General features: G+C 32.0%; 1 protein-coding gene across 3 annotated transcripts in view; it reads left to right on the top strand.

The window, feature by feature from the left end:
- Window positions 1-9,226, top strand: part of LOC111086101 (adhesion G protein-coupled receptor L4-like) — a 39,342-nt gene extending 30,116 nt beyond the window's left edge. For all 3 annotated transcript variants that reach the window (XM_022387641.1, XM_022387640.1, XM_022387639.1), the window contains 5 exons: window positions 500-566; window positions 2,473-2,558; window positions 3,016-3,145; window positions 6,414-6,455; window positions 8,211-9,226. In XM_022387641.1, the coding sequence (XP_022243349.1) occupies window positions 500-566; window positions 2,473-2,558; window positions 3,016-3,145; window positions 6,414-6,455; window positions 8,211-8,408 (523 nt within the window). In that variant the 3' untranslated portion in view covers window positions 8,409-9,226. The remainder of the gene's footprint in view (window positions 1-499; window positions 567-2,472; window positions 2,559-3,015; window positions 3,146-6,413; window positions 6,456-8,210) is intronic.
- The last annotated feature ends 12,631 nt before the right edge of the window (window positions 9,227-21,857 follow it).

Below are 21,857 nucleotides of genomic sequence, written 5' to 3'. Positions count from 1 at the left end.
TTTGGTATGTTAGTAATGAAATAGTTTTGAGGCGTAAATTCTAGAACAGATCCGATCCATGCAATGTTTAAAAATTTTTAATCTTTTCAGAACTTTGAATAAGATTTCTAATGAATATGTTCTTATAACAGTTATTCTTTTTACAGTGTTTTTTAAACTGAACTACATTACAAAAGTTAAAAATCATTTTGTAACTTAGAAAAATTAAAACTTTGTAGTCGTTTTGTTTTATTATTTAGCTGTCAGTTTTAATTTGCTTGTAAATACTCTCTATAATTATCATGAAATTCGTTATTCCTTCTTAGCTCACCTTTTCCCAAACGTTAGATGCCAACTAAGCATTCTAACAACAGATTTTAATTTCTTGTTCACAAGCTTTGATAAATGAATTAAAACCACATTCTTTTATTTTAATCTACGTGTTTGTAATACAGATTTAATTAACTAAGCCTAATCTACTTTAAAATTTAAGTAACTATTTATACCAATCTTTCTTTAGTTGCTGGCTATCTGTGCACAGAGGAATGGGAATATCTTTCCTTGTACCAATGGTGTTGTTGATAATGGTTAGTTTTTTTATACAATTATAGACATCAAATTTCCCGTTTTTTTATATTACCACTGACTTTAAGAAATAATACATTCAGTCATTCTACAAACACAAAGTGACCAATATCATTGTTTATTTAGATATATTTTTTTATTTATTCACATCAACTTGTCATCTTGTATGTTCTTGTTAAAAATTTGATCTGTACCTGAATGAGTTTTTAATGTATACTCTTATTGTGAAGTTTGTTCCTGTAATAACGTTAGGTTTGGCTGAGTCAACGAGGTTAAAATAAACTGACTTCATTTAGCTGACGTATGTTTTTGTTTTATAATTGTTTTCAACTATTTATACTAAATTACATAAATATAAGATATTTATATTATGCTATTTCTCCTTCTTTATATCTTTTCACAACTAACGGCTGCATCAGCTTGTTTAAAATATATGATTTTTTAAAAGTAATTAGCCACCACTGAAAAATTACCTATTCCCTTTGGATCATGTGATGATCTATCCTTGGTAATGGTACATAACGCATAAGACAATTATGAAAAAAAGGTTTATACTAAAAATTATTATATCTTAAAACTATTCTTCCTAGGGGGAATCCAATTTCACCAGAAGTACATTGAGAATCACATGTTGTATTCATGGAAGTCTGGACATGGTACAGGGTGTCCCAAAAACCGCTGCAGAAGGTGCTCAATTTGCTTTCCCTCAATCAATAGGTAAAGCCTATCTTTACATGAAACTGCTGCGCGCATCATCTGGTTTGGACAGCGTTCATTGATTCTCTTAATCTCCTGAATATTGACACGCATTTTATTAAAACCGACAATCTTATGTGGTTAAAAAATAGGGTGAAAAAACACAGAAATAAAAAACAATGCTAGTTTGCGAGAAAAGCGCTTCAGGCATGCAGTATAATATTGATTTGAAAAACCGGTAACCATGTCCAGACTTATCTGAATCAAACTTATGATACTAAATGAATCTCTGGTGAAGTTGCGTTCTACTAGGATAGGTAAGTTTTAGAATGTAACCATCTTAAGTACAGAGTTTTCTGCATAATATCCCTGTATGTACAGGGTGTTCGAAAAGCCAGGGACCATAGACACTTCAACGAATTTTCCAGAATGTGTTCCACTTGCTGTCCTTGTAATTCGAAACAAGTTTGAAGACGGTATTTCCGTTATCTTTGAACACTACGAAACAGATTCGTGTTATTATCACTGGCCACACTGCCAGTCTCCTTAATGGATGGCTTGCATTAAATACGGCAGCAACCTTCAGTTAGGACCAACCTTCTCTGACACACAGCAGGATTAACTCAATCTTCTTATGCTTTGACAGCGCCACGATCAGTCTCGTATCTGAAATTAAGAAAAGCTGCAAATCACTTATGTTTCCAGACTTTTCGGACACCCTGTATTAGTGTGTGTGTGTGTATATAGAATGTTTTTAAATTATGACTTAGGCTATGTAACAATGTATAAAGAACATAATAAACATAAATATTGTTGCCTTTATCGTGTTTTCGTATTAACCACTTGAAAGTTAAGATTTAAAGTTTGGCTTTAGCAAAACAAGGTTCAGTGTTTTTGTACACTAAGTTTGACAACACTACTCCTATAAGCCTTGTAAGATATACTATTATTAAAATAGGTGTTAGCTCTAGATGTTATTTACTCAAATAAATGTATACATACGCACACATTCTCCTTTTATTTTCAAATGTAATTTTGGCAGTATCAACATGCTTAAGATAATAGTAATCGTATGATGTATATAGAATCGTTATTTCTGAAGCAAGATCATCATCTGCTTCATCATCAAAAGCAGTTTGTAGCTGTAGTTAAGTATCTTATAATTTTGCTTGTTTTTTTGCTTCCTCGTTTTGTCAACATATATATATATAGGCGAATACAGTGTTCATCATAGCGTCTCTGAGGAAATATCTCTTTCTTCGAGCCATCACCCCGAGAGATGAAATCAATAAAATGCGGTAAGTACATACAGAGAGATAAAATCTTTTGTAGAGCCCAGTTAGCGCTCTAGTAATTCTCTCAGCTGACAATGACAACATCATAAGTAAAGAAAGGAAATAATTACTTTCTCTGAGAAAGCTACTTACGAAGTTTCTTTTTGTCTTTTCAAAGTAGGATCTAAAATTTATTTTAAAAATCTATAAACATCTTTTGTACTTTTAAGATGCGAAAGTAAAAAAATGGCGAATTCCCTTTTGTTTTTTATTTCCAGGACAGGCATGTGCTTAATCAAGTAATTACGCCCTGAATACCAGCTTTGTACACCTAAATTGTAATAAATAAACTCGTGGATATTGTTAAATACGTTTAATTAGTTCCAAAAGACCAAACCTCTCTTGCAGTAGCAGTGTATGTATAATATAGAAGGATATATTTAACTTATTTGTGCAGTAATAACGATCACAATAATTGCAGGCTATACCTTCGATCGGCTATGGCAGTTCTACCCTGGCATTTTATTAACTGGTTCTTCAGCGTTCTTGCTTTGGAATACTCTTCTACAACCACGTTACATTACGTATTTGCTCTAACTAATGCTACCCAAGTAAGTATGTGCTTGTTGGTTGACTTTGTTTAGTGAGCTCAATTCGTTTTCATACAGGTCTTTACAAAAAATAGAATAGCAGTCTTTCTTCGTGGGTGTTATACAATATTCTCAGAAAGTAAACGTCTCAAAAGACTCAGCTGATAACGATAGAATAAATGTATAACAGTGGCTTCAATTATAAATTGGTTATTGAAAAAAAAAGATTTATTTAATTTAAATAAGAAATTAATTCTCACGATGAAATAATTCTAAATTCTAGGTCAAGATACGTTGCACCATTATTACACCGGAACAAATACGAAAATTTTAACACGCACCTTATTTATAATGAGTTAGAGTAGAGCTCTATTTCAAGTATACATAATAAGTTGGGTTAATGCTATATTTCAAATTTATCTAAATAACTGTATTTGTTCACATGATAAAATAAAAGTTTGAAAAAATAAGAACCTAATTTCTTCATGCATTTTTCAACCTCATTACCGTGAATAGTTCTGCAATTATGAACCATGTGTCATTCATCACTATCTGCTTTAGTAGAAGGGTTTGATAACAAACTGTTTCTTGTCTCCCATCTCCACATTATGAAACTTGAAAATGGGGCTGGAAGTTTGCGTGAACTGAATTTATAGAAAGTTAAACAGATAATTTAAATCAACGAGCAAAATTAGATTTATAGATCCTATAGTGATCTACGTTGTGTTTTTGGGAATTGATTTGTTTGTCCACGAACTCCTTCTCCCATTTATAGAAATAACAATACCAATCTTGACAAGCGGGGTAACCTTATCTATATGGAGTAGTCCCTTCTAAGGGGGTTAAAATGCCCCCCAGGAGGTCTCCCAGGTATGATGGTGATCTTGGAGTAGGTTCGCAGGGTCGCCGAACACGACTTTGCCATTTGATTTTACTCGTGTGTTTCTGGGCCTCTGTGAATTATGAGAGGCATTTGAAATTTGCATCGGAGCCCGAATATTGCATGCTAGTCTTATCAGTCGATACAGTTTAAAGATCTTATTAATCTGCACAACGACTGAAATGTGTTTATATCCGTTTGTTAAATTATTCATTATTCTCTGTTTGGACCATGATTCCACGAGAAATGACAGATCTTATTATTGCTAAAAGATCTTATAGATTATTTATAATATTAGTTTCAAGCGAACAAACTCTACACTCTATTTGCATTTATTTTACATAAAGCTTGAACTTTGCTTTAATGCTATTTGTTCTAGGAGTTGAAGTTTCAGATACACACCTGCAGTAAATATCTAAAACATATCTAGTTTTTTCTAAATCTTCACTGAATGTAATGATAGTATAACTGGGCTGGTATGGAGTTTGTCAATCCTCTACGAAACTTGAGTGTTAAACATACAGCAGACATACCTGGCAATCGGTACATGCTTTTCTTTGTTTGTAATTAAGCACAAAGCTACACAATGGGCTGTCAGCGCTCTGCCCACCACGGGTATCGAAACCCGGATTCTAGAGTTGTAAGTCCGCAGACATACCACTGTTCCACTGGGGGGACCCGGTACAGGCCTAGAAACAAAAATGGAAAACTTCTGTCAATAATTTTTCATGTAGAAGCAATTAGGAAATACAGCAAAAAGGATGAATTAATGTTAATGATTAGGAAATCTAGATAACAGAGACAGGGTGATAATAAGTATAAAAAATAGAGAAACAATATGGTATAAATACATGCGTTCTACGTGAAGACAATCTATCAGTTCATAGTAATAACGAAGTGAATGTTTTAAGTATTATTAAAGTATTCTGTTTATGTATATATTGGGAGATATGCATGACAACTTTCCAAAGTGAATTACAAAACTTATGCACACGGTCACAATAAAGTTAAAATGTGACTGGAATAAACAAGTGAAGGTTATGTTTTAATAGACTTGTGGTGATTTAGTTTTATGGTTTCTCCCTAAATAAAGTAGACGATATGTGAGTTGATTTCTTCCTTTAGTCTATCGAATTCTTCGCTTTCAGGCACGTCTACCACACTACCAACTATCTTGCTAGGTTTAGATTCGTGTAAAATATTAGCATTCTGTAGGTTGTGCGTGTCTTTTATAACATTTACGTACCAATATATCAGTATGTCAAGCCATGGGTATCTTTATGTTATAAATTACAATGGCTATGCAAGATTTATTCTTGCACGTCCCTTCAGAGATACTTTATGAATCAGTAACTCCCTAAACAACACATTAGTAGTAATGTACAACAGAAACTGGTTGCCTTGTAAAATGTGTTTCTCATAATATCTAGTGTGTTCGATATCTTTTCTGATATTTATTTCCCCTATTCCCTTAAATATGTTTAATTCAATACAACATTTAACATGGAAAGGTCAGACAAGATGCACATAGAATAAATTTCGAATTAATTCTAAAGTGGTATTCCAAACTCTCTCTCCCTCAGAAGTTATATTTGGCACTAAGCTGGTGTAATAAGGTTTACAACGACTTGACAGCATAATACTCTGTGAAATACACATAGTCACTGGAATACTTTTTATAGTGATGATACTGGAAGCCGCTTAAGAAATAGTAAACCTTGTATATGATGGAAGGTATTTACTCGGTCATTATTGCTGTGTTAAAACATGTTTATAAAAGCAAGAGTTACGCAGCACTCTTATATTTGAAGCCAGGGGATGTTGACGCACCCCCAGTTTCTGCGCCCGCGAAAATACACTAATAGAACCCGAGAACAAAACTTTCTGATGGTAGTTATATTCTATTTTCATTCCTAGATGACCATAAACTCCTGTTTAACATCATGTTCTTTTTTATCAGTTGTTTAACTTTATTTTGCATTATAGAATGATATTGATTTTTTTCATAACTTTCTGTAATACTTATTTATTTGTACTTTGATTATCAGTTCATGTATATCTTATTTTTATGACATGGAAACGCTCTTATCAATTTTTCAAAATAAAATTTTTATGTATCATTATTTTCAACTCAGTTCAGTTGTTAATAATTTAATTTGTGGCATTTCTTTCCGACAGGATAAATACTATTTTTTTCAACCTTACTAATGTGATGAATTTTCTATCCACAGAGTATCATTTTTAGCTCTCATTTGTCAATATTTATGTTTTACTACCCCTAGGATACCATTATTTATTTTTCAGTCCAACTCAAATTAATAATTATTTCATGTATTTTATACTCAAATGGTGTCAGTAATTTTCAGTCTAACATATATGATAATAATTTATCGTCTTTTCTATCCACAGGGTATCATTATATTTCAGTCTAACTGGGCGTCTTATCCTAAGGTGAGTTACATTCATACTTTCGAAATGTGTTCTAGTGTTACGAGCATAAACAATAAAACTTACTTGTTAGTCATTACTGCATTTTATTTTGTAATTATTGTTAACAAGGAGAACTTTTCGCTCTATATACAGCAAGCATACATAGAACTGAAGTTGATACAGAAAATCAACGCTTTACTTTCAAGGCGTAGTATCAGTTTATTTTTAATTTGCTTAGGCATTTGGACTAAAAGATTTTAAATAGTTAAGATTAGTTTAAAGGAGAAATTCTGCTTTTCTGAAGCGTTGAACTAAGCAGATAACAAATATTTACATGCTGAAGTAACCTGACGTGGTATTCCGTACAACTAAATAAGTCGTTCGACACCAGTATTACAAGAATAGATTAATGTGAGATGGAACTTAAGTGAACTTGGATGTATTCGAGTTATAGTTTCATATTAACGTTTTCTTTTTCATTTCAGTTGTATGAAACTACCTAATACGGTCCCCCAATGAATGGGACAGCGGTAAGCCTACTGACTTACAGCGCTAAAATCCGGGGCTCGATTATCTGCGGCGGGCACAGTATATAGCCAAATGAGGCTTTATTTTAAAACAAACAAACAATACTTAATACCTAATTCGTAGTTTACTGATTGTCGTTCATTTTGGCTTGCCGCATTATGTCAGCATGTATGGATATGGAACGATCGATCTCAGTATGTACTGGGGTAATAACCACAGTTTAGTGTAACTAACTTTTCGATTGATTTTGTTATATAATGTAATTGGGACCATTTAGTGCAAAAAAGGAATATTTCCGTCTAGATGAGCCAAGAGAGGATGTAACTGTAATAACATGTACTAAGCAGGCTTATCTGATTGCATGTATCCAGAAACAGGAATCAGATTTGAAATAATAAAGTATGAATTATTCAGAGTGTAGCACTGCCTCTACATAGAACATGCTGGAATATTCAACAGGCTGGCTCATATGGAAAGTCATCGAGGCCATAACGTATTGAGTCAATGCATTGTGGAAATTCGACTATGTATTGAATTGGTTCAGAACGTTATCATCCTGTTGTTTTCCGATTTACAGAGACATTAAGCACTGGTTCAAAGCGTTGTCAGAATTTTTATTTGCTTCATGTGATTGAAACCTATATAATTATTGGCTTGTTTGGCTACGCGTTGGATCGATGCATTATGACTCTAATGGCCTGTCATAGACCCAATCTGAATCTGTTTTGTTGTACCTAAAGAAAAGCAATTTAACTTTCAGAGTAGTTATAAAGACCTAAGAATATAGATGAAATTAAACATCTGTAAATCTGTAGTCATGGAAAATACTGGTTTGTTCTAAGTTCTGCATATGGAGGAGTTAAGAGATTATCTCTAAAGCAGGTAAACTTAAAAAAACTTGAACCGATATTCTTGTAAGATGCAAATGGCCATCCTTGAGAATATAAGCTAATTAAACTGTATGATACCAGTATAATACTGAATAATGTATGTGTAATGTGTGGTAAAGTAAACAATACTGTAACAATGGCTGGGATTAGGTTTGTGAATTCCGTAAGGTTTAAAACTAACGCCTTACCATAATTTTTCTATAGAACTTGAAATGAGAAAATAAGTTCAACAATATGCCACTTATTATGGTATAATATTAAAAGTTATAGATCTGTGCTACTTACTTTTCATTAGTAATGCTACTAACACTTCTATACCTTTGTTTTTCTAAATCTTTAAATTCTATTTTGTCAATAGGCTGAAAATATCTCCTTTTCTGGACCAACAAAATCTAGAAAGTGTACCGAACCAAGATATCCGAAAACTGCCGAAACGGTATCGGTTATTTCACAGGTCGAAAAGGAAATTTCCGCTTTGAATCGCGGGAATTTTTACGAAAGTGATCGTCGTCCTTTGTTTGTGAAATCTTCTGTGAGTGTTTTAGATGTCGTTTAAAATAACAGTTTTGGACAACCTGGATCGTGTGGTATTAACTTTACTCTTTTCAAGCATTAAATATACTACAGTTGAATATTTAAATTAAAAAAAGAACAACAACTTAAAAGTCACTACAAGATCTACAACGTTAAAGTTATTTAGAATACAAATCGATTGCTTTCTGTCTTAACTAACGATTACCTGACTTAAGCTGTATAACAAATTATGAATGACTAGTGTAATTAGTTACATCTACCTTTAATTGTGTAATAGTTCCTGGGTTTATGATCAACATAATATTTAATGAAGTTGTGGATACAAAATTTTCTTCATCATTTTTCATGAAAGAGTACGTAATGACTTGTATAGTTCACAAATGCATACATTCAAGTATTGAACATTTTTAGATAGAAAACTGACTACAGTCATGCTGTTCATACTTCTTCACATCAGTCTAAAATTCTTCGTATATATACTTTCAAATAATCGTGAAAAATAAATTTGTTTAAGCATCATAAGCCACCTTTATCTTTCGGCTTTTTTTCACTAATATAACCTATTTAACGTACTGCAAGAAAGAGTTTCAATCAAATAATAGTATGTTATTATTCTAACATAATACTGTCAGTGATGACACAAATGTAGCTGAATTCGATGTTTATAATAATTACCCTTATTTTATATAATTATCCAAGTATATGAACAATAAGAATGGAAAATTTAATGATTTCTTTCTGGCAAAGGTTATTTGGCCTTTGAAAACTGTGGCCATCCATCAGTTCCTGCCCCCCAGTGGCTTAGCAGAGATAAGTGTGGTGGCTTATAACGCTAAAAACCGGGTTTCGATACCTATAATGTAGCTTTGTGCTTAATAACAGAATGCCTCCCAGTGGCACAGCGGTATGTCTGCGGACTTACAACGCTAGAAACCGGGTTTCGATACCCGTGGTGAGCAGAGCACAGATAGCCCTTGTGTAGCTTTGTGCATAATTAAAAACAAACAAACAATTAATAACAGAAAAACAAATCCATCAGTTCCATATTCGTCAAATATACATAGTGAAATTACATTTAAATAATAATCAACATTTGAAATGGACTTTTTTTTTTACTTTAATAATGTGGTTTATACATTCAATACCTGACATTTGTTACATGTTTCACAAAGAAGAATACAAGTCCTGCGACTAGTGAAATGACGCATTTGAAATATCTTAGATAATAGATTTTATGAAAAAATGGGTTGTGATAGAAGTGTTTCATTTTTAATTAACTCATTTTTTTTTGATAATTTTACCTTCTTATTATAATATTTTAATCTCTTTCATTTTCTATTGATTCTCTAATCTTTCGTAACAGTTGTAACTTCTTCACATTGTAGGCTGAAGAAGCTCTCGACTTGTTTGATTTTTATATATTGAGGTCACGAAATCTCACAAATTTTACTTTAATATCCCGCATATCGGCAGGATATTCCATTTCTGTATTCCACAGAAAATTTGATAAGTAATATTTCGTTGGTTTCTTTTTATAGTTTCCAGTAGCCGCTATACACTGAATTCATTTTTAATATAAACGCTGTTGTTCGTCTTGTGTAAATGTTTTGGACGACTTATAATCCTTCATACAAGCCAGCTTGTTTTTATAGTGTTTTGGTCGACTTATAATCCTTCATGCAAGCCAGTTTTTTTTTTCTGATTGATTTGTAGTTTCGATCATTGCTCAGTTTTATTTTTAATTCTTTGATGAATATTAAGTTAACAATTTTTTCATAACAATTATTTTAATGACCTATAAACATTTTCTTTTATAAATTAACGATAAAACTAATAAATATTGTGATTTAATAGAAAACTATTTTAAAATAGTTTTTTTTCGTTACTGAATACATAATAATAAACTGGAAATACTTTTAACAGTTTTAAAGATATGAGATTGAAAAACGGAAACACTTACCCGTCAAATCATTTAAAAGAGTGTAAAAAGTTATTAAACTCAGCAACAAGTTCATTTTTATGTCAAACGTGAGGACAATATTACCAGATATATTTGATGTTAATTTGTTCAGACACATACATTCAACTTGACAGAAACAAACTGCGTGTTTCCTGGGGTAAAATAGAAGACAAAAAGCGTTTAGAAGTTCATAAAGCTCATTATAGTTTTAAAAATGAAATGATTATGCTTGGTAAAAGTTTAGGTAAAATAGTTTTGAGTGTTTCCTATTAAAGTTTAATATCTTGTTGAATATCAGTAGCTACAGTTAAAAACCTATTAGTTGAGTTATACTTAATTTACTGTAATGTTTTGTGTGTATAAAATATCAAATAAAATGTCATCCTGCATGATTTTGTTTAATATTTAAATTTGTTGTTAAGTTGCAAGCTAATTGTTCGCTTTGTCGGAAAATTCTGAAAAATTGTTCGAAACGGCCAGATTGTATTGTTTTAGTGAGGATAATATGGAAATATGAATTAATATGTGAACTGAGTTGTATCTTTCGAGCACGTAAAAACGGCAGTATAAAAAAAAAAGCGGATATAAATCCACCCAAGAACTGCATATCACGTTTTATGTTCAGAAAACTAATAGATTGAACAAATCATTTTAACTGTCAATCACATCTTATGTGAAGGGCACTAATAAGTTTTCAAGTCTCTTTAAGTGGGTTAATCGTACTTTATAAGAACTAGTTTTAGGCCTCGTGCTCCTCCATCATAAATCGTGCTCTTGCTGATGGTCCTGTTTAGGTTCTTTTGCCTGACACTGCAATTTTCATTGTAACAACGTCTGCGAAAAGTGGAGAGCTCAAGTGTAGAACATACATCTTGACAACCTTTCTTAATCCTCCACTTTGCATCGTCATCGGCTTCCGAGCCCACGTTTAAGCAGGAAAAAAAAAGCACATAAGTCCATTTGGGCTGTATAACAGAACTTAACAGGTAAGTAGTCGAATGAGATTTTTATGTTATGATTCCAGTTTCTTCAGCCTTCTTACGATTTTGAGGTGTGGCTGGAGGGTTGTGAACTTTTGGCTTCTGAGCTTCTGCCAACTACAAATACCTGTAACAGAGCAACGAGGCTAAAGAATTGTGCTGTTAATGATAAAAACACAGCAGTAGAAATGGACGTGTAGCTTAAATTCATATGTGGAGCCACATTGAATAATCACTTCTGTGTATGCGCAAAATTATTTATAATTTATGAGAGGCCATCACTGTCGAAAATAATTCAAACAATTAATAAAACTGTACTATTAATTCGAAAGGCGCTAAAAATAATTTATGCACATATATATACGAATGCGTAGAGTCGTTTAAAGTAAAGTACTGGTAAAAGTGTCTAATTTCACTTAATGAAGTTTGGTAAACTGGTTCTAAATGTCTTACACGAAAATTGATTCTTTTTTGTTGTATTTGTAGCTTATAGTTTTAGAAATGTTATTCACTGATTCTAACTTGATCCTTGTTTTACAATAGAAACTATAGCGAACATTGTTTTACTTTCGATAACATTTTAGGCACAGTATTAACTTATATATGTATATAGATATGTTTATTTAGATTTTTTATTAAATGAAGTTTGCTTTGTTCCTTAATTTTTTATATTTCACATGTCATTTCCTGTACTATGATGACGTTCAATCAATAACAGGATACTGTACAAATTGATGAATTTAAGGGTTTATGATCCATCATAAATGAATGACAGAGCATGTGCAAACGTATTGCACGTTTAAGAAAATTTTATTGAATAATTATTTACTTTGTATTATATTGATGTTATAATAAGTGATAGAAAATCATCAGTCGAAGAAAGAAGTGTTCGCAAAGAAATGTTCGTACAATGTAGAGGTTGCCACCATCACTAACAATGTCAAAGAGCAGATTACGAAGGCATTTCAGCCTATCTTTTCAAATTAAAAAAAATTGGCAATGGCAAAGATTAGATAACGGAACTGTTAAATCCTTTTTGAATGAATATTTTGGAAGTTTTAGTAAATAAGCGCACAGGAACTAATTCGATGTGGATGTAAAAATATGTAAATGTGTAAAGGCAGGATTGGCCTGGATAGCATTGTATGTCTGTAATGGAAAATGTATTCGTGATTCAAGCGCTGTAACAATACATGTAAAAATGTATTACAATTATTATTAGTAACATAAGAAGATATACTACAATAAGCTGTGGATTTATAATTGTGTAGCTATGGCTTTATATTTTTTGGAACATGCTTCAGTTACATACTATTGTTATTTTCGAGCAATCGTAATAATTTTTTTTTGCATCAAATAAAGATTCTCATGTTGAAGTTGGAGTTGTTTCTTTGATAAAACTTATAAACACGAGCATGTAACCTGAATTTAATAACGCTAAACATACAACATACAATTTAATTTTTGCTTCTGCGCATGCACGTATGAAAAACTTTAGTATCTGATACGTACTAAACATTATATTCTGAGAAAATATTCCAGATGTAAGAGCATCAAATCCAAAATATTTTTGATTGTCCATAGAGAAAGTTGGGGTAAAATGATTCTTAACTTTGAATGCAGTTTTTACCAATTAAGATGAATTTCATGAAAAAGCTAAAAGGTATATTATAAGTTCAATTTGTAGTTAAAACAAAGATTAGACGCTTTTTTTAGATATTGAAGAAACAATTTCTCGTGGTTGAAGGCCACCTTAACTATCACATCGGATAAAACGGTCCCCCAAGAGGTAGTAAAATGGCCCCAATCTAACTCATGACGATTGCAATTGATAATGAATATTTAATGTAGCAACTGCATTTAAATTACTTAACATAATCATTTAACTGATCCCAGCAAGGAGCGGGAAGACTCAGCCTTGTTTATACGATGGGTTATGCTCATCTTTGTCGGATGTGCTTTGGTAATAGGAAGATTCTTTTTCGTAACTAAACGTTGTGGGTGGGGATGTTGTTTTTGATTGGGTTGGTTTGTGATTTCGGTGCCAGCTGCCGTCCTAACTGCTCTGTCAATCGAAATTTTCGCTTCAATTAAAATAATTGGAGGCTCCTTTCTTCGAAATGTTGGTGCCTTTGGTTACACGTCATTTAACAATTTTGTCTAACAGTATTTCTCATTTGACAATTTTATTTATATTCTCACAGCCAACTTGTCTATAATGTCTCATAGTCGGGTATTTGTCGTGAACCAAGTGGGGACATACCACTATATTAGTATATGCAAATCGTTCTTGTGAATCCTATGTAATAACACACTTTAAGACATCCTTCTTTATCTGTATATAACATTTTACGTAATTAGTACTAATCGGCAAACAATACTTTCTAGTATTACCAGCTCTGAATACTATAACTTTATTTTAAAGTTACTGACTGTTTAGATTTAGAAAAATAAAAGTATCCGTTTACTTGTAAAAACGCCAATAACATTTTACAAGTTTTAGCAAACTTCTGAAGGTGTCTTCTAATTTTTGATAATTTTACATAATAGCTCAGCCGTTCATTATTATATACGTACACACATTTCCATAAAGAATAAGGCAGCTTACGCATGTATATGTATACGTACGAGAAATCCTCGATTGAAACCAAACAATCCATGAGTTACGGAGTGGTTCACCCTACACCTAGAAATATTACGGTGAAAACAATAAATCGCCCAGGAACGATAATAAACTATGCAGATGTTTCACCGAATAATTCAGAGGTGACAAAATAGAGAAAGACAGATAAAAGGCTTTGTCACGATAAGAAGCATAACCACTATTAGACACACAAGGATGTATGGGTAGGCATATGTTCATTTTAAATATAGATTTATGTTTCACCTTCAGCCGTAGAATAAAAGAAGACATTAGCGTTATGATAAACGGCCTTTCTGAAATTACATCCCGCCTGGTGATATTCCCAGGATAAGCATCCACTAAAATGCTTTACTTTTACTTCAGCAACAAAAGCTTGATGTTCGCATCTAAGAAAATAATAAAAATTAAAGTAGCAAAGGAAAAACTGTTGTATCCGCAAATTGTAATGAAAGACTTTTACTATGTTTCTTTGTTTCTTTTAGTATGTTCTTTATATATATGTGTGTGTGTGTGTGTATATAAAGCATATATTAGAAAACAACAACAGAGCCCTTTAAATCAAGTTTCAAAAATTGGGTTTCCGCCGTCCAAAGTATGAAAATATTAAGTTACCTCGCCAGAAAATCTTAGTCTGTTTTTCCTTTGTTACTGACCCGGCATGGCCAAGTAGTTAGGGCGCTTGACTCGCAACCTGGGGTCCCGGGTTCGAATCCCTGTCTCCTCCAAACATGCTCGACCTTTCTGCCGTGATGGCGTTATAATGTGACGGTTAATCCCACTATTCGTTGGTCAAAGAGTAGTCCACAATGCAATATCTCACCGAGTGGTTTTGCTCTTTAAAGTTAAACAAAAACAGTTAAAATTGTTTTCGCTCACAAAACAATCTGATGTGAATGAACATGATAAAATTCCTCTTCTTCAAACTTCTCATCCTCTTTTATCAAGAGATGTATTTACATCTTTTTTCATGTTCACTATAGTAGCAAATATTTTGATCACTAAGCATCTACTCTATCTAATCAGCTACTCCTCTCTCGGTTGCTCAGCGGAGCACAGATATCCATTGTGTATCTTTCTGTTTCACAGCAAACAGACTACCTAATCTGGAAAGAATCCATAAGGATAAGCCATTGTTTTTAACTAGTTTAACCTAATATGAAAGTTCCTTTGGGGATTTGTATAAAAAGCTTTATATTTTTCTACAAAATAGTTTCGCATTGCTATGCTCTGTTTCCTTCTTTTTTCTTGTTCTCAGTTTCTGCATAGCTTGTCGACGTCTCGTCGGTCATTAGTTTGCGTGTTACGTTTTTTAAATTTCTTTTATCAGTTACTTCGTTTCTTCACGCCATTCTTTATGTGACGTGTTTTATAATTCATGTGTCATGTTTAATATAAGTAATGTATATATAGTGTGAATTTTCAATAATTGTTCAGTGTTTTCATATACACTTGCTATTCCACACTTGAACACTTCGTTTAGCTTTTGTTATCGTATAAAAGGAAGATGGTAATTAAAGGCTACAAAGAAGGACTATCAGTACGACACTTGGTTCTAGAGACTTGAGTGATGAGGAGGAACAGATATCCTACAGTTCGTTTTCTTTCTGGAATTAAGCGGAAGAATGTTAGCGATTGAATTCACGCCCGAAAGATTGTTAGGTCTTAGAATAGAGAGCTTCTGAGTATTGTGGATGGATAGGGTGGTAGCAGAAACCTTAATGTTCGTTATTAGTACTGCATCGGAAGCTCCTAGATCAAGGCCAATTTGTAACCAGGGTTATTTTGTTCTTTGAAAATGTTTGAATGTTTTGTATATCAAGAAGTGTGCTGAAAGTTTGGACTTCCTTTTGATCGATATGTGGATTAAAAAAAATTACACTAATTTCAGATAGTTGTTTAGAGAGTTAGAGAACTAAATTAAATGGATGAAAAGCCATTTGAAGTATGGATTGAAGTTCTTTTGAAGTATGATTGCGCAAAGAATCTTAGCGATTGAATTCACGCCCGAAAGATTGTTAGATCTTAGAATAGACAGCTTCTGAGTATTGTAGGGTGGTAGCAATATATTTAATAATATAGTTTAATACAATCAGCATTTCAAATTTTTAACATTAGATAACTTTGTTATGATATAATGTAAATATCTTAAGATGTTCGTGTAACATTTTGTAATTCTCTGAGACTGTTTGCATTGTTTTCGAAGGATTAATGCTAGTCACTCTACATTTACTTCCTTTTTTGAAAAAAGTTTTTCTTTATTTGTGTACTTTAAGTTTCGTTTGCGTTTGTTTGCTCTTTGCAATCCTTATTGACTTCAACCTACCGGTGGCTTGGCGGTAAGTCTGAAGGCTTATCAGCTAAAAACAAAACAAAACGGGTTTCGATATCTGTTGTAGGCAAAGAAGAGATAGCGAAGTGTTTAGGTTTGCTCCTAACAGCAAAGAAACAAACAAATGCAACCCCTATTTTAATAATATTTCTTAACACCTTATTTAACATGAGAAAATAATTTAAACATTTCGGACAACTTAAGTACCTATGAAATTTCATGTTTGGTAATTGAGATGATTTATTTATATAAACATACTTCTGTGACGTTACTATTCTTTTGAGAGATCTACAACGAGCTACTTCTCTTCAGTAAGTCATTTGATAATTTTAGATTTAATTTTTTAATTATTAAGTTATATGTTTGAATTTCTGTTAAATTGTTAAAATTACTTAGGTTTACAATATTACTCTATCTAAATTTTAACCTTTTATAAAAGAGGATTAGCGAGAACTAACTTATGCACCTAAATATCTATTTAATAATTCATAACCCGAAAAGAAAGAAAAAGAGTAGCTCACGTAACTATAATCACAGCTAATCTTTTACACTGGACAAATTGGACTAAACTAATAACAGATCAAAATAATACTAATCTGTAATCATAGTTTTTCGAAACTGATGGATAATTAGTAATGTCGAAATTAGATTTTTAAATAATTTCAATTCTCAGTTGTATAATTAAATTCTCGTTATCAGAAATTCTTAATAATGCTGTCTTCTTTTTAATTCACCTGCCGTATTTGTCTTATATTACACTCTCGTTCTTTTTTTATTTCTACCAAACAACTTTAAATAGATTAGGCTGGTAAAAGTTCCCAAGTGATTGTTTCAGTGCTTTAAATTTGTAAAAAATACGATTTTTCAATTATTGTACTATGAAATTCTTAATATTAGAAAGCACAAAGTTAAAGAAACATTTTTATACATTATCGATGATTGCTCTGAATGTCAAAATATGCAAACAAGTTTGCAAGAATTTGTGGACTTGCGTTCTCTTCGAAAGGTAAATATTTGAGATAAATTATTTTCAACAAAATTAATAATGGAAACAAACTTCTAGAGAACTTTTAAATATCAAAACAGTTGAACTGTGATCGTAAGTTATCCATTGAGATATTACGATAATGTTTGCCTTTTTTATGACATTAATGATGGCGCATGTTTGTTAATTAAAAGAAATACTTGTTGCAACGGTACAAAGATTTTAAAGTTTACCTCGATTTTTCAAAGATTATATTTAGTTCATTGAAAGCAATTAAAATAAAGATCAGGAGGAAGTAAATAATCTTGAGTACGATCTTTTAGAACCAAAAGAATTACTACCGTTCCTGTAGTAATTCTAAGACAAATTAGTCCACTTTGTAATCTGTTATCATAACATGAACACATTATCTAAAGAAAGTATACTCCATGATTGTACCATCTTGCATGTTTTTACTCGAAAATTAATACCTGTATCTAGTAACGCCCATAGGCAGATAATTGCTAACCACGAGCGAGAATCATTTTACTCATTATAATGTTAATGATATTGTATGGATACCACTTAGATCATAAATGTGCAATAATTATTTCTTGTACTTTTGATAAAAGAGTTAGCATAAAGGATCACATATAAGTGTAATAGACTTAAAATAAAACTAAAAACTCGAGTGCTTTCGAATAGTTGACTGTTCTTCTTCAGGAGAACAAAGAAGAATAGTCAAGTATTCGAAAGCGCTCGAGTTTTGGGTCTTATTTTAAGTCTATTTCTTGTACTGATACTTTAATTTTCTTGAACTTATTTGTAACTAGTCGACAAAGAACCTGTCAGAGTGTATTACACAAACATTAAAACATAGAGTTAATTTATTATTTAATACAAATTAAGGAGTTAAATTGAACTCTAAACTTTTCTTTTCATTATGCTGTCGCATTGTAAGAATCCGACATTTGTTAAACTATTCACCCCTGGTATGCTTTAGAATTTATTGTGTCGCATAAATATTTAGTATCTTGTAATCAAGTTTTTTATGTTATTATAATGTTTTATTTTTGTCCTTATGCTTTTTTAGGTTTTTCTTACTTTTTTAAACGTCTCTATATAAACTCTTTTTTTTATTCGATTCACATTCATCTTTAACATTTATATATGTTGGAATTGTAGGATCGCAATCGGTCTATTTAGAGAATAACTATATCCGCCATAGGCTATGCAACCAATAAATAGTACAATAGAGTAAATGAGTAAATGTTACTATTAAACATTTCTACTAGGCCCGATGCTTTACTGAGATCAATTAATTACTAAATGAATCATTAAGATATGATGTTCTGCTTGATATCCTTAATTAGTTTTTTATACTTCAACAGCATCAGGTTAAATGTTGTTGATAGTCTACAGAAACATCTGGTTATCGTAAGTTACTAGAAATATATGTATATATAAAAGTATAAATAAACTCTCAGAGACCATGCCTAGCTGTTACACATAGTCAGGATACTATAACTAGTTAATCCTTTTATCTAAGGGATCTGTTCTCCTCATCATATTTATTCAAGAGGCCAAAAGTAGGTGCATAGTACATTGTTTCAGGAAACCTGAACTACAGGAATTAGTTTTAACCCTCATCCAAAAGGCTAGAACTAATTACTATATTTTTCATTATAATAGGACATTTGTACTAAATTTATCAATGAGACCAGAGCTAGCTATTGCAGTAATTCAAAGGTTCGAACAAATTATTACATTTATCCAAAGTATCCAAAGTTGTTGTTATATTAATTTCAGAGACATGTTTGTTTGAAGTTAAGCACAAAGCTACACAATGGCTATCTGTGATCTGCCAACCACGAGTATCGAAACCTAGTTTCTAGCGTTGTTAGTGCGCAGGCATACCGCTTGTGCCACTGGGGGGCTCAGAGACATGAAACAGTTGTCATATTTATCTAAAAGGTATATTTATTATTCAACTATTTATTACGTTTACCAAGGAGATTAGAAACTGATGTTACATTTGTCAGGATAACAAAATAAGCTGTTATATTTCTTGAGGAGATCAAAAATATCTGTTCCGTTTGTTCAGGAGACTACAATGTATTTGTTACTTTTACCTAACAGATTTTAACTATAATAATTATGCTACACATGACTAGCTGTTACATACCAGAATCAATTATCTCTCTGCAAAGGAACAAAACTAGTTTTTGTATATGAAAGACAGGAAATAAGCGTTGCAGTTATCTACTAAATTCGAACTAGTTGTGAAGTTTACGTAGGACTCTAGAACTAGACATTATATATATTCAAAAAATCTAATCTACTTATTAGACCTTGTTACATTTCTTCAAAATACGAGAATTAACGTTTTGCTTTTATATTACACTGACTGAAGAAGACATAAATAACTGTTACATTTATCCAAAATATTATAAGTAGTTGTTACATTCTTTTAGGAGACTAGAATTAGTTTTAGATGTATTTAAGATAAAGCAAAGAGTCGTTACATTTATTCAAAAGGCTAATTAGTTATATTTACGTAAGAGACTAGAAATAGTTACTTAATTAAATCTGAGATAGCTGTTACGTTCATTCGGGAAAGAAGAGCTTATGTGACATTTATTCAACAGAACAAAATTATTTGTTACATTTATTGAGTAAATCAGAAATGCCTGTAACATATCTCTAGGAGACTAGAACTAATCTATGCATTTAATCACTAGATCCAAAATTTTCATTACATTTATTCAGGAGAGCAGACATAGTTGTTACGTAAATCCAGGAGACCCAAACTAGACATTATATGTTACCCAAAAGATCAGGACTAGTATTTAGATTTATGCAGGAGGCTGAAATGTATTTTTATATTTACTTAAGAGGCAGGAAATAGTTTAAAAAAAAAGAAGATTTAGTATTGAGTTTACCTAGGAGGCACTTCACACGATCAGGAGACTAAACTTTGTTGTTACAGTTGTTAAGTTTATGTATAAGCCCAAGACTAGTTTCATTTTTATAAATTATAACTAATTGTTACATTCGGTCTATAGAAATTAGTTAAAATGATACAAAACGACATAATTGTTTTTTACATCTATTTATGAAACAGGAAGCAGATGTGACACCTATTAAAAAATTCATATTTACCTAAGAGAATAGAACTAGTTGTTATATTTATGAAATCGCCTGGAACTAGTTTTTACTGCACGTATTTTTTGTTCAATTTATCACAAGCTCTTCTTTCAGTTTAGAATGAACTTGAATTGGATTAAAAGCTCAAAGCGTTGATTAGGTACAAACACAATCAATCAGCTTATTATGTTTTAAAGTAAAAAGTATGCACTCTTTCTCTTCTCGCAGTTTTATATAAATATTCGAGATACCAAATAGCTTCAGGTGATTTTTTTTTAATAATCCAATTTTCCCGTAAGGTTACAGAAGACAACGTATCATTATATTACTATGTAACTGGTCTATTTTTTATAGTAACTAATGGTTTTTATGTAGTTGAATAACAGCATGCCCCCTAGTTGCACAGCGGCATGTCTGCGGACTTCCAACGCTAGAAACCGGGTTTCGATACCCGTGATGGGCAGAGCCCAGATATTCCATTGTGTAGCTTTGTGCTTAATTAGAAACAAACAAACAAATAATAGCATACTGAGTTATTGTAGTTCCTACCTCCTCAGCTCAGACAGCCTGTTGTATAGCTTTGCCCTTAAACTAACAATAAACAAAGATTTGTTTTCAACTATTTGGTGTAGATTGAAGGCGACTACTGCTAAGACAGTCGGAAGTTTACCGAAGAAATACAGAATATGGTATTTAACTTGTCATAAAATATCTGTTTTGAGTCCTATTTTTTGCAGTATACATTTATACCGGCAATTAAAAACTTTTTGGAACACATGGTGTAAGTAGGCAGCTTAGAAAACTTTAATCTATTTTTACCAAGATAAAACATGCCAGCTGTTTCTTACTTTGAGAAAGACTATTTTATAACATAAAGCAGTTAGTTCCTTTTTAATGAATATTTGAAACGTGTCTTAAAGTACTTATGCTCCGTGAATATTCCTGAAAACGTGAATTTCTGAAGTTTTAAACAAGCTAACAACATGAATTTGGTAGTCAGTTGCTGTTTCATATTACTTATAAGAGGTTGCACACAGTTTTGGAGAACAACCAATTTGCATCATTAGTTTAAGTTCAAAAGAACTCACTGTATTCCGAAGAGGAAAGAATACATGCTTTAGATGTGAACTTTGTTCTGATGCACAATAGTATTCTTACATTGATATTATAGTCAATATTGAAAATGCTTTTTCGCAACACAATTACACTATAGAAGCAGTAGAACTCCAAAATGAGGTTTTTACTGCTATGGAACATGCTTACAGACCAAGATCTAGCTTTAATAGAAATCACTTAAATGTTGTCGGTAAACTGAAGAGATACAAATATTAATAATAATCCTAGACAGCCGAACCGGAAAGCGAAGAATAAGAAAGAAATATGATCCAGGTATTTGATGTTCCGGGATAGCAAAAGAAAAAAAAACGATCCATACACAAACAAACAT

The sequence above is a fragment of the Limulus polyphemus genome, unplaced genomic scaffold (assembly GCF_000517525.1).
Source record: "Limulus polyphemus unplaced genomic scaffold, Limulus_polyphemus-2.1.2 Scaffold846, whole genome shotgun sequence".
Lineage (NCBI taxonomy): Eukaryota > Metazoa > Arthropoda > Merostomata > Xiphosura > Limulidae > Limulus > Limulus polyphemus.
The sequence above is the reverse complement of the archived record's forward strand: the minus strand, read 5'-3'. Positions and strand labels throughout refer to the sequence as shown.